The sequence below is a fragment of the Ahaetulla prasina genome, chromosome 16, assembly GCF_028640845.1.
Source record: "Ahaetulla prasina isolate Xishuangbanna chromosome 16, ASM2864084v1, whole genome shotgun sequence".
Classification (NCBI taxonomy): Eukaryota; Metazoa; Chordata; class Lepidosauria; order Squamata; family Colubridae; genus Ahaetulla; species Ahaetulla prasina.
Window position 1 is genome coordinate 3,574,870 of NC_080554.1, and position 17,475 is coordinate 3,592,344.

Here is a 17,475-nt window from a genome sequence, read left to right on the forward strand (position 1 = left end):
GCGAGGCTGCGGGAGACTATATAAGGCGCGGATGGGCGCCGGGGCCTGAATACTCGATCGGAGCGTCGCAATTGCGGGGAGGCGTCAACCGGCGGTGGGCAACCTTTCCTCGGCGAGATCGGTGAGGGCTGGCGGGGGTGGCAGTGAATGGCGGAGGGTGGTGGTGGTGGTGGGGGGGGGTCTGATGGGGCCTCTAATTGGGCCTTTAGCTCCCACCCGGGACCACAGATCCCATCATCCGCAGCCTGCAGGATCATGGGATTGATGGTGGAGTGGAAATGGAGGGGGGCATCAGCAAGAGAAGGGTGGGTGGGGGGCTTCATTTTATTCCGATATTTCATATTGCAATTGGATCTAGCTTTTTATTTGATGCCTGGTTTTATTTAATTTAAAAAAAAACCAAACAGCTGGGAATTAATTGGCTTCTCTTTTATTGGTCCCTATTGCTACGTTTTTCATTATTTTTTCATATTATATTTTTATAATATATAATGCAATATATTTGGGGATTAAAAGGCGGGCTGAGACTAGATAGATAGATAGATAGATAGATAGAGATATATATAAAGGGATCTTTGGGGATCAAAAGGCGGGCTGAGACAATATATGTATGTATGCATGCATGCGTGTGTATGCATATATATGTTTGTGTGTGTATATATATATATATACACACACACATATATATGCATACACATGCATACATACATATATTGTCTCAGCCCGCCTTTTAATCCTCAAAGATCCCTTTTTTTTTCTTTTAAAATTACATATATATATATATTGCAATGCTCCTTAAAAGTGGAGAGATGGTTACGTTTATTCTATCCTGGCGTCTCTTGTTTTTTTTTTGGTGGGGAGGGTTGGAAATGGATGCATTATTACAGGAGGGTGAAAAGGGGGAGCTGTCAAAACCTTGGATGGGTTGTAGCTGGAAATAACCTCTGAATAGGTGAGAAGACCCGAACCCAGGTCTGCTAAACCTGATGCAACATTTGGGGGGGGGGGGCGGCGGCATCTGTTAGCATCCTTAGATGCTATATGGGTTTATTTGCCTTTTTTTTTTTGGAGCCAGGGTGGCTGGTTTCACCCCAGTTGTGTGCCCACCTGGCGTTTTATATACTTGGAAGGGACCTTGGAGGTCTTCTAGTCCAACCCTCTGCTTAGGCAGGAAGCCCTATGCCTTTTCAGATCATTTGTCCAATCTCCTCCTTAAAAACTCCCAGTGTTGGAGCATTCACAACTTCTGGAGGCAAGTTGTTCCACTGGTTAATTGTTCCAACTGTCAGGAAATTTCCCCTTGGTTCTGAGTTGCTTCTCTCCTTGAGAACGTTCAGGCTGTGTATTTCCATTCAATGATTGTCCTTCCTGTGCACACACTACAGCTTTGTGTGTATGTAGAGCTGGCATGTATTTAAAAGGGTTCTAGAATAGTTAAGGACAATCTATCTATATATATTGCCCTATACATTGTAAGCCGCCCTGAGTCTTCGGAGAAGGGCGGGGTATAAATGTAAACAAAACAAAAAAAAAAAAAAATATATATATATATAAAAAACAGACTGCCTTGGATTTTGTCAGGGTTTTCGCCTCTGCTGCACCGAGCAGAGGGGAAAGAGTACAAGCCAGAATAAAAAAAAGAAAACCTACGGCTTTTATCAACTGGATTTCTGTAGGCCAGTCTCCCCATCTTGTGTCGTCACTTCCCCTGTGCTTCCATGAGTGATGATGCAAAGCCCTCTGGGGATATGTAACGCCATTTGGTTTTAACGCTCCGTATCGGGTCTTCCTTCCCGCAGTGTTTTAATTTCCCCGTTTGGTGCGTGAGCCTAAAATACAAACAAACCCCGACATGAAGTACTACGCCGTGGTCTGTCTGCTGCTGACGGGCAGCGTCTTTGCCGCTGATGACGATGACAAAAAGGAAGATGTGGGGACGGTGGTTGGCATTGATTTGGGCACCACTTACTCCTGGTATGTAAAAGGAAAGAGCTGCTTCGATCCATGAGTGGCGGGGGGGGGGGATCCTGGGCTTAATTGGGGAGTGCCTTGAAGGTCTTGGTGCAGAACGTGGCTGGAATTTGGTTACAATTGAATAAATTGACTCAGCCTTCCATCCTTTATAAGGTAGGTAAAATGAGGACCCAGATTGTTGGGGGCAATAAGTTGACTTTGTATATAATATACAAATGGATGAAGACTATTGCTTAACATAGTGTAAGCCGCCCTGAGTCTTTGGAGAAGGGCGGGATATAAATGTAAATTTTTTAAAAAATGGTTAGCACCCCGAATTGAAGCCCAATTTTTCTTTTGGTTGCCTTATGCTAAACTTCGAGGTATGTACCAGCCAATGGGAGAGAATATTTGTATTGCAGGCTTGAAATGAGGGGTCCTTGGTGTTCTCTGGGTGGTTTTTCTTGCAGACGTTTCATGACCCAACTAGGTAACATCATCAGTGCTAGTGAGTGCGGTTTGCTCCCCGTTTACAATAGTTCTGAGCTTGGTGGTTTTCTTTCAGACATTTCATGACCCAACTAGGTAACACCGTCAGTGCCAGAGTGGGCTTTGCTCTCATTTTATATATGACCAGTGTTGCAATGCAGGCAAATTTCCCATTAAGAATAAATAACTTGTTCTGCATCAAGATAGCTTCCTGCCTGCCACGCCTGCTGTGCTCTGTTAGCTGAGGCTTCTTTTTTTAAATGCAACCGTACGTTGATGGAATGACCATTCTTCTCCTCTAGTGTTGGTGTCTTCAAGAACGGCCGTGTGGAGATTATTGCCAACGATCAGGGCAACCGGATCACGCCATCCTACGTGGCCTTCACTCCGGAAGGAGAACGTCTCATTGGGGATGCCGCAAAGAACCAGCTGACCTCAAACCCTGAGAACACCGTTTTTGATGCCAAGCGCCTGATTGGGAGAACGTGGAACGACCCTTCTGTGCAGCAGGATATCAAATACCTGCCTTTCAAGGTGTGCCTGGCTTTCATTCTTGCAAAAATCTATTTTTATTTTTTTTGCAAGGCACCTGAAGTGGATTTGCTACAGCTAGGCTGGAATTCATTCTTAATCACTCTCAAGAATTGGCTCACCCATTAAACTTGAAACAACTTTTGGGGCCGTGTGTGTGTTTGTTAATATGGCTGAACAAAGATATGAATCCAACCTAACATTCGCTTGGAAATGTAGTAGCTTTGAATAGGAAACTTTTAAGTCTCTTCGCTTTGTTGCGCTAGGAAAATAACACTCAAATGTGGCTCTTGAAGCCTCTTGGAGGACTTATTTTATTTATTGAATTTATCTTGCCGCTTATTCGCTCATGGCGCTACTCAAGGCGGCTTACAGAATATAAAACCTCATTTAAAACAATACTAATAAAAACGAATCAAATTAATATAATAAAATCACACACTCCCCACCGGGCGACAGATCACACAAGCCATTGAATGGGCTCCATCCCACTCAGGAGGGAAGGAATTCTTTTACTGATATTCTATTAGAAACTAGAAACGTATTTGGTTTGGTCATTAATGAGACAGCTAATCTGCATTCCGAAATATAAAGTAGCCTTTATGTTACTTTCTTCCTGAAAAAAAAAAATACCATAGCTTTACGATGCGAATGCAAGATTTTTCTAGATTCTCATGGTATCTTAATCCTCCTTGTTGTAAACAGGTTATTGAGAAGAAGGCTAAGCCATATATTCAGGTTGATATCGGAGGTGGCCAGATCAAAACTTTTGCCCCGGAAGAAATCTCTGCCATGGTTCTGACGAAGATGAAAGAGACTGCTGAAGCCTACTTGGGGAAGAAGGTAAGGCGTCGTTCCTTGAACCCCAGGCTCTTTTTCGAGGGGAGAAGGGAAGCACCCGTATCCCTTCCTCAATCGCTTCATTTCTTTCATCATCATCTTCTATCTGCTTAGGTCACCCACGCTGTTGTCACTGTGCCTGCGTACTTCAACGATGCTCAGCGTCAGGCCACAAAGGATGCCGGCACCATCGCCGGGTTGAATGTTATGAGAATCATCAACGAACCGTAAGTAGTTGCCGCCTCCTTGTGCTGACCTACCGGCATCGAGGGAAGGGTGTGTCGATTGCCTTGTGGCCTTCCGATAACATCTATTTTTCTTCCCCCCCCCCTTCTCTTGTTAGTACCGCAGCCGCTATCGCCTACGGCTTGGACAAGCGCGAAGGAGAAAAGAACATTCTGGTCTTCGACTTGGGCGGCGGAACCTTCGACGTCTCTCTTTTGACCATCGACAACGGCGTCTTCGAAGTGGTGGCCACCAACGGAGACACTCACCTGGGCGGAGAAGACTTCGACCAGCGGGTGATGGAGCACTTCATTAAACTCTACAAGAAGAAGACCGGCAAAGATGTCCGGAAGGACAACCGGGCGGTTCAGAAGCTCCGGCGAGAAGTGGAGAAGGCTAAGAGGGCCCTTTCTTCTCAGCATCAGGCCAGGATTGAGATCGAATCGTTCTTTGAGGGCGAAGACTTCTCGGAAACCCTCACCAGGGCCAAGTTTGAAGAACTCAACATGGTAGGTGTTGATGTCAAAGGGACATTTCTTTTTCATAAGACTGACCCAATGTTTGGTGGGGGAAGTACAGAATATAGCAAGAACTTCCTTAAGGTGACCTTAAGAAGAACCAAAAAGTAGCTGTAACGTTGAATCAAAATGTTGAGTGTGACTTTTACAAGAGGCCTTAATTACAGGACTCTCCAAACTTGGCAGCTTTTAAGACCTTGTGACACTTCAACTCCCAGAATTCCCCAGCCACCATTCCCACGGCTGGCTGGGGCATTCTGGCAGTTGAAGTCCACAAGTCCTTTAAAAGTTGCCAAGTTTGGAGACGGCCGACCCCTTGTTCTACTTTAAAAAAAAAAAAAAACATTGGAGGGCAAGAAATGTACTTCCTGGTTCTCCAAAGCCCAACAATAACAGCCTAAAAATAAACCCGCTAATTCCTTTTCCCCCTCTTGCTTTCCAGGATCTTTTCCGTTCCACCATGAAACCTGTCCAGAAAGTTCTAGAAGACGCAGACCTGAAGAAATCCGATATCGATGAAATTGTCCTGGTGGGCGGCTCTACCCGGATCCCGAAAATCCAGCAGCTTGTGAAGGAATTTTTCAACGGCAAAGAACCGTCTCGGGGCATTAACCCGGACGAAGCCGTAGCTTACGGGGCCGCTGTCCAAGCTGGTGTCCTCTCTGGTGACCAGGATACTGGTAAGCAGTCTTAACTTGTGAAGTTTAGAAGTCTTTGTTGTGAGGAAGGGTCGGTTATTTGTGACCTTTTGCAAGGCCGATCCTTACTTTTCTCTCCGTTGCCCTTTTTTTTTACAGGTGACCTGGTGCTACTCGATGTGTGCCCCCTAACTCTGGGCATTGAGACCGTGGGAGGCGTCATGACCAAACTCATCCCAAGGAACACCGTGGTCCCCACCAAGAAGTCCCAGATCTTCTCCACGGCTTCCGACAACCAGCCGACGGTGACCATCAAAGTCTACGAAGGTAAATTTTATTTGCCTTTGTCCTTAACTCGAGGCAGCGAACAAATCCAACGCTCCTTCCTTCCTCCACACAACAATAATCCTGTGAGGTGGGCTCGGCTGAGAGAGAGAGAAAGAGGGACTGCTGGCCCAGAGTCACCCAGCTGTTCTTTCATGCCTAAGGCAGGACTAGAACTCATGATCTCGATTCTCAGTATGCTTTTGAAAATGCTAAATTACTTTTTTTTTTTTTAATGCTAAAGTGCAGCACTTTTGCCTTTTCTACTGAAAATGGATCATAGCTGAAATGAAAATGACCTTAAGTCTTAGTTTTTATCCATCACTTTTTTAACTTCAGAGATATACGGTACATATTTAATACGTACCATATTAAATACACTTGAACGGGGTGGGGATTGGACTAGAACAGGGGTCTCCAACCTTGGCAACTTTGAGCCTGGAGGACTTCAACTCCCAGAATTCCCCAGCCACCTGGCTGGGGTATTCTGGGAGTTGAAGTCCTCCAGGCTCAAAGTTGGCAAGGTTGGAGATCCCGGGACTTAGAAGATCTCCAAGTTCCCTTCCACCTCTTGTCATTTGTTATCTGCGATTTGGAAGGAAAGATCACAGATGCGTTAATTCCAAACCGAGGATCCACCCAAATCTCTCGCCCGCACCAAATCGCGTTTCCTCCGTTTGTCCCCCCCTGTAGGAGAACGTCCGCTCACCAAGGACAACCACCTGCTGGGCACGTTCGACCTCACCGGCATCCCTCCCGCCCCGCGCGGCGTCCCTCAAATCGAAGTCACCTTCGAAATCGACGTGAACGGCATCCTGCGGGTGACGGCGGAGGACAAGGGCACGGGCAACAAGAACAAAATCACCATCACCAACGACCAGAACCGCCTGACGCCCGAGGAGATCGAGCGGATGGTGAACGACGCCGAGAAGTTCGCCGAGGAGGACAAGAAGCTGAAGGAGCGCATTGACGCCCGCAACGAACTGGAGAGCTACGCTTACTCGCTGAAGAACCAGATCGGCGACAAGGAGAAACTCGGGGGGAAGCTGTCGCCCGAGGACAAGGAGACCATAGAGAAGGCGGTGGAGGAGAAGATCGAGTGGCTGGAGAGCCACCAGGACGGCGACATCGAAGAGTTCAAAGCGCAGAAGAAAGAGCTGGAGGAAGTAGTGCAGCCCATCGTGGGGAAGTTGTACGGCGGGGCGGGCCCTCCCCCCGGCGGGGAAGAGGCTGGGGAGAAAGACGAGTTATAGGGGCCCCCTCTCTCTCGAACGGCACGTCGTGTAAATAGAGGACTTTTGGACATCTATATTTTTGTTTTTCCTTCGGTTTAAGCTATTTGAACTGGAGACACTGGGATGTGATCAGAATCTTCACATCAGTGGAGTTTGGAAATGTTTATAGCCCCAAAGCGGCTGACTTACTGCTTTTCGTTAGCAGTTGACAAGTGTCCCGGGGTGGGGGAGGGTTTGGGTGGGGGGGGGAAAGAAGATTAATTTGCCAGGAGGGTGGGGGGGCCTTCCTTGAAGCATTCTCCTTAACCGATTGTTCTATTTAAAAAAAAGGGGGGGGGGTTGCGTGTGTTCCATGGAGAATTTTTTTTCTACCCTCCAAAGCGCCAATAAATTTGTTATTTACACTGAATTTTACGTCGGTTGGTTCCTGTTGTCGGCATTGGAACGGCGGAGGAGTTTAATCGCACTTTTCATTACCCAGATAGGCGACACCGTTAAGTTTCGCCGAATTACTAAAAGGTCTGCAAGAAAATAACCAAGCCTAGCACCAAGAAACCCCAATCGTCCTCATTAAACGTCTGCAAGGAAAACGCCAACCTCAAGACAGCACCAAGGACCCCATAGTCCCTCTGTCTCTGCAAACCCCCTTCCCTTCTAGTACTGATGATGTTCCCTAGTTGGGTAACAAAACGCCTGCAGAAAAAGCCACCAGGCTCAAAAAGACCACCTCTTTTATTCCCTGGAGCCTTCCTGCTTGCGTTGAGGTTGCGTCTACAAATATTTCCAACGTTTCTGATTATTATTATTTTTTCCCAAAATAAATACAGGGATAACAACCCGTGCCCTAATGCAGTTGGAGGACCAAGCCACGAATCTTAACTACCTCCACGGCCGTAACTTTTATTCTTGTAGCACGCTCACGATACAGTCATGATAGATGTCTCCTTTCATGTTCATGCCCCCAAATACCAAGCAGAGGTGAACCAGTCCTTCCTCTGGCTGGCCTCGCTTGGGCCCTCCGTCCCCCTGCTGCGCACCCTCCCGTGTTCCTTTGCGATTGTGGTGGGGGTCTTCGCCAGAGGTTTGCCAAGGAATCACGCACATCGAGTGGTCCAGCCGGCCGGAAGGTAACGGAGCGGTGAACTCCAGCTGCGTCCACTGACTTTTTCCTACAGCGGTTTAATGTTTTCAGAAAGAGGACAAAGTGGGTTATTTTTATAGAAGTAAGGCGGCAAAAATGCCTATTACTCCTAATACCAACAACAATGCTGCAAGGTGGGCTGGGTTGAGAGAGAGACGGGGGGGGGGGACTGGGCCAAAGTCTCCTAGCTGGCTTTCACGGCTAAAGCGGGATTAGAACTCCCGGTTTCTAACCCGATACCTTAACCACATCTTCGTCTTCATACGTAGACATCTCAACTGCTCCAACCTGTTACTAACCCACCTAAGAAAATCTCCAAGGTCTTGGAAGATGGCTCCGACTTTATCCGACAGATAATCCTCAAACTTAACAACCATTTGTTTAATGGGCACGCACACAAAAAAGGTGACTTCTTGACCCCGTTTTTCACACAACTTATGCGGCGGTCCCGCGATCAAAATTCAGATGCTTGGCAACAGGCGTGTACTTCATGACCGTTGCGGTGTGTGTGTCCCCCGTCCCCCCCCGATCCCCTTTTGCGACCTGAACAAGCCCAAGTCAACAGGGAAGCCGGATTGCGGGCACGCAATGGCAAAAAGTTTGGTTAGCCATCGCTGTTCTCAACCTGTAGCCCACAGAACCCCTGAGCGGGTCCAACAATGTCAGGGGCCGTGAAGTCTTGGAAGAAATGTTACTTAAATCTTGAGTTAAGTCCGTGGCCGCAAAAGGTATTTAAAGGGTGCGGCTGGGGGCTGGTTGAGAACCATTGCTCTAGAACAGTGGTTCTCAACCTTTATAGTGCTGCGACCCCTTTAATACAATTCCCCACAATGTGGCGACCCCAACCGTAAAATTATTTTCGCAGCAATCTCAGTGCGCCTCAGCAGCCGCAGAAGGGTGAAAAAAGCGGCAAACTGTTTCTTTGAATTTATCGCGCCCGAAGCCGTATTGGCTAGCGATCTGAACTGCTTGCGATTGCCTTGAGGACAGAGGCATTAAAGCGGAGACTCCTCCCCTATTAAGTTTATCGCACCTGAAGCCAGATTAGGCTAGCGATTGGGAGTGATTGTTTGTGGGGTCAACCATTGGAGCACGATTCTTCGACTCGCAAGTATACTTCCCATATTTCCGATGGTCTTAGGCGACCCCTGGCAAATCGTCATTCGACCCCCAACGGAGTTGCGACCCACAGGTTGAGAACCGCTGCTCTAGAAGACCTCCGGCCTTGGAGAGGGGTCAACATAGTCCTGGAAAAGCCATCCCGCCTATCTTGACAGGAGAATCAAAATAATCGCCAAGAATACCTATGTGATATCTGTACATCGTGTTGAGTTCGCCCGTGGGGTCCATTCCTCCGAAGATGTAAATGTGACCTTGGAAAGCAACAGCCGAGTGGGCCGCTCGGCCTCCGGGAATGGATCCCGAGGTCGACAACTTCTCCCATTTGAGTTCCCCTGCAGAGATAACACGATAACCCTCAAAGGCGCTCTGGTGCAAAGTTCAAATAAATCATGGCTTGCTTTATTCACAATGCACACACACACACACACCCTTTAAAAACGTAGCATTTCAGCGGTTAGGAATATTCTGCTACGCCACAAGATCTTTCTTTTTTTATTTTATTTTTTTATTTGCATTTATATCCCGCCCTTCTCCGAAGACTCAGGGCGGCTTACACTATGTCAAGCAATAGTCTTCATCCATTCGTATATTATATACAAAGTCAACTTTTATTGCCCCCAACAATCTGGGTCCTCATTTTACCTACCTTGGATGGAAGGCTGAGTCAACCTTGGGCCTGGTGGGACTAGAACCTGCAGTAATTGCAGGCAGCTGCTGTTAATAACAGACTGCATTAGCAGCCTGAGCCACCAGAGGCCCAAAGCTGCGGTATTTCCAGCGTTTTATCTCTCGCACAATACTAAATCCCGCAGATCAATCCAACCCAGGGAGATCTTGGCTAAAGAGGGAATTTGAAATCGAAGCTAGGTTTATCTACCCTTGGTAGCCAAAGTAGGATCATCCACGGAGGATCACCAGAAATGGAGCTCGACTATTGTTTGGCATCAGACAGGCAGAATAACAGAACTGGAAAGGGACCTTGGAGGTTTCTAGTCCAACCCCCTGCTCAGACACTATATTATTCCAGAGAAATGGCTGTCCAGTCTCTTTGAAAACCTCCAGTGATGAAAAGTACCCACAACTTCTAAAGGCAAGCCGTTTCACTGGTTTAATTGTTCATTGGCGAGAAGTTTCTCTTTAAGTCTAGGTTGGTTCTCTTAGTTCTAGGTTAGACCAGTGATGAAATCTGAACCGGTTTAATACCGGTTTGCTGGCTGCACATTCGCGCCGTGCACCAAAAGGAGGCATGGGGTAAGTAGAACAGCGCGCGAGGGGGAGAGGGTGTGATCAGCTGTGGCGCGCGATCTTCGGAGCCTTTTTTTTTTTTTACTTTTAAAAGCATTTTTTTACAACCTGTTTGCCTGAATAGGTTGTAAAAAATGCTTTTGAAAGGTTAAAAAAAAAGGCTCTGACAATCCCAGCTGTGCCATGCGATTGTCAGAGCCTTTTTTTTTAACTTTTAAACACATTTTTTTTTACAACCTATTCAGGCAAATAGGTTGTAAAAAAAAATGCTTTTAAAAGGTTAAAAAAAAAGGCTCTGAAACTAGATATAAATGGAATTAGGAGATATGTAAACCTATATATAAACCAAGAACATATGATAGTAAATTAGATTAGAAAGAAAGAGAGAGAGAGAGAGAGAGAGAGAGAGAGAGAGAGAGAGAGAAAGAAAGAAAGAAAGAAAGAAAGAAAGAAAGAAAGAAAGAAAGAAAGAAGATAGAGAGACCGAGAGAGACAAAAGACTCAAACATACCTTCCTTGCTAATTTTAACACCGCCGCATGTACTTACTTATGTCAAGACAGAACAAATCATCGTAAAACGTGTCACCCGCCAAGCCGCCATGTACAAAGAGTCGATTCTCAACCGCTACCACCACGTGACCATGCCGGGAAGCAGGAGGCTGACCACGCACCTCTGGCTGCGACCACGTCAACGTGGCTGGAAGCGGGAAACGAAATTAGGCTTAGTTCTCCTCAAATTAGAACGAAGATGTGTTTTTTTTCTAACGTGCCCATTTTCGGTGAGAAGCAAACGATGGCTCTTGGTAGGATGGGTGAAAGAGCCCCAGCCAAAGTAACAAACACCGCACGGAAGGCTGGGATTGGTAGTTCGCCTACTTTTCTTTTAGCACGTGCAACTTAACGGCACGTGGGGGGGAAAAATAATAATAATAAAAACCTTAAATTTGTTCATTTACTTGAGTCGAGTATGTGAAGTTGCTGGTCTTGGACAGGATCTGCCCCTTTATCTCCTCCTCCAAACACGTAGAACCGATCCCCAATGGCTGCGGTGGAGGTGTGGAACGTCCGAGGGCTCGGTGGTCTGCCGATAACCTTGGTTTTTTCCCACGACCCGGTTTCTAGGACGAGAAAACTGTGAGTCACAAGACTCGGTGAATTCTGACACAGATCAGGTGCATCCCAATTCAGATGGGGAAGAAACCTTGAAACGTTGGATTCCGGTGCCCATCATGGGTAAGGATTAGGGGAGAGGATATCCCAAATAATCACCGTATTTTTCAGTCTATAAGACGCACCTTTTTACCACCCCCCCCAAAAGAGGGTGAAAATCTGGGTGCGTCTTATACACCGAATGTAGCCCCACCCACCTGCCGCCCCCCCACCCTTTGGAGGTTGTTGGCCTCTGCGCGTTGCACAGCCGCGGGTCCTCATGAAAATGGTCTTGCATCTGCTGTGGCGCTTCAAAGGGCCGCACTGCAGCTGATCAGTGCAGTAGGCGGCTAGTAGACCGGTGCCTCTATTTTTAAAGAAGGTAGACTGGTGTTCTCCCCCCCCCCAAAAAAAGCAATTAGTAGACCGGTGCCTCTATTTTTAAAGAAGGTAGACCGGTGCGGTCCCAAAAAAAGGCAATTAGTAGACCAGTGCCTCTATTTTTAAAGAAGGTAGATTGGTGTTCTCCCCCCCAAAAAAAAGCAATTAGTAGACCGGTGCCTCTATTTTTAAAGAAGGTAGACCGATGCGGTCCCAAAAAAAGGCAATTAGTAGACCAGTGCCTCTATTTTTAAAAAAGGTAGACTGGTGTTCTCCCCCCCCCCACAAAAAAAAGGCAATTAGTAGACCGGTGCCTCTATTTTTAAAGAAGGTAGACCAGTGCGCTCCCCAAAAAAGGCAGGTAGACCGGTATGGCTCTGCTAGGCAGAATTCTTGTTTTCTTGTTTTCCTTTCCCAAAATTAAGGATTATACTCCGGTGAGTTTTATACACCGAAAAATACGGTAAGAGTGCACTGTTTTGAGATAAAGCTGGCCTTCGCACTTTATGCAAGTTATGCCATTGAAGGACACAAAGAAAAACAGAAGAAAAATGTTACGTTCTGCAGAAGGTAATCCTCGAATTATGACCCCCCAATTGAGACTAGAACTTCTGTTGTTAAGCAGAGCGGTGGTTAAGCACGTTACCGTGTAAACACGCCCGATTTTACAAGCTTATTTGGCATGGCCGTTCCTTCAACCTCCGAAGCAGTAAAAGAGGAAGTTTGGCATGGCTGTTAAATGAATTATTATGTGGTGGTTGAGCGAATCCAGCTTCCTCTAATAACTTTGTCCACAGAACAGCTGTGGGGGGTCACAAATGATGATTCCCCCAGCCCCCAGGCTGTAACAGGACAAATAGGTAAAGGTTCCCCTCGCACACATGTGCTAGTCGTTCCTGACTCTAGGGGGCGGTGTTCATCTCCGTTTCAAAGCCAAAAAGCCAGTGCTGTCCAAAGACGTCTCCGTGGTCATGTGGCCGGCATGACTCAACGCCAAAGGCACACGGAATGCCGTTCCCTTCCCACCAAAGGTGGTCCCCTATTTTTTCTACTTGCTTTTTTTACTGGCTTTCGAACTGCTAGGTTGGCAGAAGCTGGGACAAGTCACGGGAGCTCGCCCCCATTACACGGCACTAGGGATTCGAACCGCCGAACTTTCGATCAACGAGCTCAGCGCCTTAGCCACTGAGCCACCGCGTCCCTCAACAGGACAAATACATGATTGCAATTTGGGGTGTGGTTGCGTATTTAATGTAACTGGAGGGATGCTACTGGTCGTAAGCGCAAGGATTGGTCACGAGTCACCGTTTGCGATTTCAAACGGACTCTAAAATGAATGGGTTGGTTAAGTCAAGGGCTATCGGCCCCCGATTTAGCACGGAATTAGATAAGAGCAATGGACCGAGCAGAGGGATACTTACCGAGATCCAAAACTTGTATGCAGTCTCTGTTCCCAGTTTCACTAGCTCCTCCGAATACCCAGACGGTGTTGGGACGGCTCGTGGGTACAAACGCAGCATGTTCGTAGCGTGGCAACAGATTTACCCAGCCTGGCGTGGTCCAGCAATTAGCATCTACAATGGAAGGACAGATAAAGGTAAAAGGTTCCCTTCGCACATATGTGCTAATCGTTCCTGACTCTAGAGGGCGGTGCTCATCTCTGTTTCAAAGCCGAAGAGCCAGCGCTGTCCGAAGACGTCTCTGTGGTCATGTGGCCGGCATGACTCAACGCCAAAGGCGCACGGAGCGCTGTTAGGGACAGATCTCAAGTCCTAAATATTTTTTTAAGATTTCCTGCTGGGAAAAAAATCTTTTATGGCTGAGAAATCAAAACCTCCCTACGCCCATGCCAATTTCTTCCTTTTACACACAGCTTGATCTACGCTCTGGGTATTTAACTAAATTTAAATTTACACACAGCTTGATCTACGCTCTGGGTATTTAACTAAAAAAAAAAAAAGAAAAAAATTATATTCTACACACGCTTTGGATATTTAACTGGTTTAAAAGCAACCAACCTGCCTTCCATGGAGGACCTGTATACTGCACGAACCAGAAAGAAGGCTGAGAAAATATCTACATATTTTGGACATCCTGAACATAAAACTGTTTCAACTTCTCCTCTCGGGATGCCGCTATAACAAATAACCAGACTTATAGTCGTCCATCCGTCTATTCGCCCGTGTGCCATCACTCTGCTAAACATTTAATTCTCGCAGCGCTGTCTTATTTCTCGTCTTTTCTCTGTTGGTTTCTTATGATTTATCTATTGTTGTTCGTAATTTAGGATTAATGATTGTAACTATGATTTATGACCTATGACTCGCTATTTACTGTGACCTTATGCACCGGATACAAATTCCTTGTGTGTCCGATCATAATTGGCCAGTAAAGCAATTCTATTTTACTCTACGCCCTGCTCTGCTCCGCCATGTATCTATAAGGACTAGAAACATGGTCGTTTTTAATACACACATATATTTTAATACAGTATGGAAATGAGACACACAAACACACACACCCCAGGAAATTCAATTCAGCAATGTCCACTTCCCGCGCTTTCTCCCTCCCAGCCTAGCTTACCGAGATCAATAAAATAGGAGTCAGAGAAACTTCCACTCGGATTTGCTCCGGCGATGATAATTACTTTCCCATTTTTGCTTCCCGGCTCCAAAGGAGGCAGATATAAAGAATTTTGGCCTACACGAGGACAGGGGCTCTTCCCGCATAAGGCAAGGGAATACCTGAAAGGCAGAGAGAAGGAGGGGGAAAAAAAACAGAAAAAAACATTCATCCAGCTGCTGGTAGAATATCTGTAACTCAGGGTTGAACTTCGGTGCTCTCTGACTTTGGTGGGTTTTCCTCCAGACGTTTCAGGACCCAACTAGATAACATCATCAGTGTGCGAGTGTATGGGGGTGTGCGCTTTGTTGATTTTCGCTCTGCAACCAGTACCCAATATCCAGATAAGCAGGGATCCAGACAAACTATCTAAGGAGAAAACCACACCTCCACCAAGGCTAAAAGAAGGGGCTGTATATAAACAGGGAGCGGACAATCCACTCGGATTAGCACTGATGATGTTATCTAGTTGGGTCATGAAACGGTCTGCAAGAAAACCACCAAGCTCAGAGGACCCCACAGTCCACTCCACAAACCCCCACTCCCTCTAGCACTGATGATGTTATCTAGTTGGGTCATGAAACGGTCTGCAATAAAACCACCAAGCTCAGAGGACCCCACAGTCCACTCCACAAACCCCCACTCCCTCTAGCACTGATGATGTTATCTAGTTGGGTCATGAAACGTCTACAAGAAAAACCACCATTGATTTTTTTTTTCCAAACACAGAAGACATCAGGCCCATTAAGCTGTACAGTGGGGCACATTTTCTAGGGGGATAATAATACCCACCCTCTTTCCCTACCCCAATGGTATGGATTTTTAGGAATCCCGCATGGCCCAGGAGAGGAAGGAAGGACCCAAGAATTTTGCACGCCCTGGATCTTCAATAGAATAGAATAGAATAGAATAGAATAGAATAGAATAGAATAGAATAGAATAGAATAGAATAGAATAGAATTCTTTATTGGCCAATTGTGAGTGGACACTCAAGGAATTTGTCTTTGGTGCATCTGCTCTCAGTGCACATAAAAGAAAAGATACATTCGTCAAGAATCATAGAAGAGAATAGAGGAGAGGAGAGAGGAAGGAAGGAAGGAAGGAAGGAAAAAGAGAAAGGAAGGAAGGAAGGAGAGGTGGAGGAAGGAATAGAATAGAATAGAATAGAATAGAATAGAATAGAATAGAATAGAATAGAATAGAATAGAATAGAATAGAATAGAATTCTTTATTGGCCAATTGTGAGTGGACACCCAAGGAATTTGTCTTTGGTGCATCTGCTCTCAGTGCACATAAAAGAAAAGATACATTCGTCAAGAATCATAGAAGAGAATAGAGGAGAGGAGAGAGGAAGGAAGGAAGGAAGGAAAAAGAGAAAGGAAGGAAGGAAGGAGAGGTGGAGGAAGGAATAGAATAGAATAGAATAGAATAGAATAGAATAGAATAGAATAGAATAGAATAGAATAGAATTCTTTATTGGCCAAGTGTGATTGGACACACAATGAATTTGTTTTGGTGCATATGCTCTCAGTGCACATAAAAGAAAGAAAAAAAAACCCATCAAAGGTACAACATTTACAACACAAATGAGCCAACAAACAAGTGGCGAAGACCTGCCTTAAACCTGAACCAGGAAGGAGTAGGGGGGGTGGGGGGGGCACCAAGGTGGAAAAGAAGGACGGTGCCCATCTGAAGATGCTCTTCTGCACGGTCCTCCTCTTTCTCTTGCAAGGTCAAAGCGTGCAGATGTGCCATCAAAAGCCTTCCTCGGCTGCAAACGGGCGGGCTGCCGCGACCCTCGCCCCACTCCTGCCTTCAGCATCCCTCCCCTCCCCTCGACCTGGCTTGCCCCCTTTTTTGCGCGGATCCTAGCATGCACACGTGCAAGGACTGGCGGGGGGGGGGGGAGCACGTACCAGATGGCCGCCTGCGGTTTCTGCCGAGGCTTCAGCTTCTCCATTGAGGCAAAGGCAGGGAGGGGGAGAGGGAGGGGCGGGGTTTTTTTTTGCATGGAGACCTCGCCCTCCCCGGGCCGTTGCTAGGCAACTGGCATCTGCCACTCAACCATAGGAGAGGTGCGTTTGCAACGCCTGGGCTTTGAATTTGTTTTACCTTTTCTTTATTTCTCTCCTATTTCTCTCCTATTTATTATCTTTTCTTTATTTCTCTTTATTTCTCTAATACTTTTATTTCTCTAGTACTTGTTTTCTTTATTTCTCTAATATTTATTACCTTTTCATTTCTCTTTATTTCTCTTTATTTCTCTAATACTTATTACCTTTTCTTTATTTCTCTAATATTTATTACCTTCTCTTTATTTCTCTAATATTTATTTCTCTAATACTTATTACCTTTTCTTTATTTCTCTAGTATTTATTTTCTTTATTTCTCTAATATTCATTACCTTTTCTTTATTTCTCTAATATTTATTTTCTTTATTTCTCTGATATTTCTTTATTTTTGGCGCCCACGAGCATGCACAAAAAAATGCAATCCCGGGCTCCTTTTGCAAAGGATCTGCGTTGGCACAAACTTATTTATTTTTATTTATTTTTTTAAAAACTGGGTCTTGTTCCAACTCTTCCTGCCAAACCAGGAGACCTTCCCCCACAATCCAAGGCTTTGCTTGGACACCAGTGCCCTTAATCCCCGGCCAAGCTTGCCCATTGGCCACAGCCTCTGAAAACAGGGGTCTCCAACCTTGGTCCCTTTAGAATAGAATAGAATAGAATAGAATAGAATAGAATAGAATAGAATAGAATTTTTATTGGCCAAGTGTGATTGGACACACAAGGAATTTGTCTTGGTGCATATGCTCTCAGTGTACATAAAAGAAAATATACGTTCATCAAGAATAATAGAATAGAATAGAATAGAATAGAATAGAATAGAATAGAATAGAATTTTATTGGCCAAGTGTGATTGGACACACAAGGAATTTGTCTTGGTGCATATGCTCTCAGTGTACATAAAAGAAAAGATACCTTCATCAAGGTACATTTACAACAAAATTGATGGTCAATATATCAATATAAATCATAAGGATTGCCAGCAACAAGTT

The 17,475-nt window shown here is 45.7% G+C and overlaps 2 protein-coding genes across 3 annotated transcripts; one reads left to right on the forward strand and one right to left on the reverse strand.

Annotated features, from left to right (window-relative positions):
* Window positions 1-7,162, forward strand: HSPA5 (heat shock protein family A (Hsp70) member 5). Its single transcript, XM_058159588.1, has 9 exons — window positions 1-121; window positions 1,800-1,974; window positions 2,745-2,976; window positions 3,679-3,816; window positions 3,928-4,040; window positions 4,157-4,547; window positions 4,999-5,236; window positions 5,354-5,521; window positions 6,212-7,162. Exons 2-9 carry the CDS (start codon window positions 1,853-1,855, stop codon window positions 6,769-6,771), a joined length of 1,962 nt encoding a protein of 653 aa, XP_058015571.1. The 5' UTR covers window positions 1-121; window positions 1,800-1,852; the 3' UTR covers window positions 6,772-7,162.
* A 477-nt stretch (window positions 7,163-7,639) lies between these two features.
* On the reverse strand, window positions 7,640-16,395 carry RABEPK (Rab9 effector protein with kelch motifs). Of its 2 annotated transcripts, XM_058159589.1 has the most exons (7): window positions 16,331-16,395; window positions 14,376-14,536; window positions 13,214-13,366; window positions 11,219-11,380; window positions 10,810-10,959; window positions 9,199-9,348; window positions 7,640-7,922 (listed from the first exon to the last, which is right to left on the reverse strand). In XM_058159589.1, exons 1-7 carry the CDS (start codon window positions 16,372-16,374, stop codon window positions 7,654-7,656), a joined length of 1,089 nt encoding a protein of 362 aa, XP_058015572.1. In that variant the 5' UTR covers window positions 16,375-16,395; the 3' UTR covers window positions 7,640-7,653. The 2 variants fall into 2 exon arrangements, with proteins under 2 accessions (XP_058015572.1, XP_058015573.1); XM_058159590.1 differs by lacking the exon at window positions 10,810-10,959.
* Between the last annotated feature and the right edge of the window lie 1,080 nt (window positions 16,396-17,475).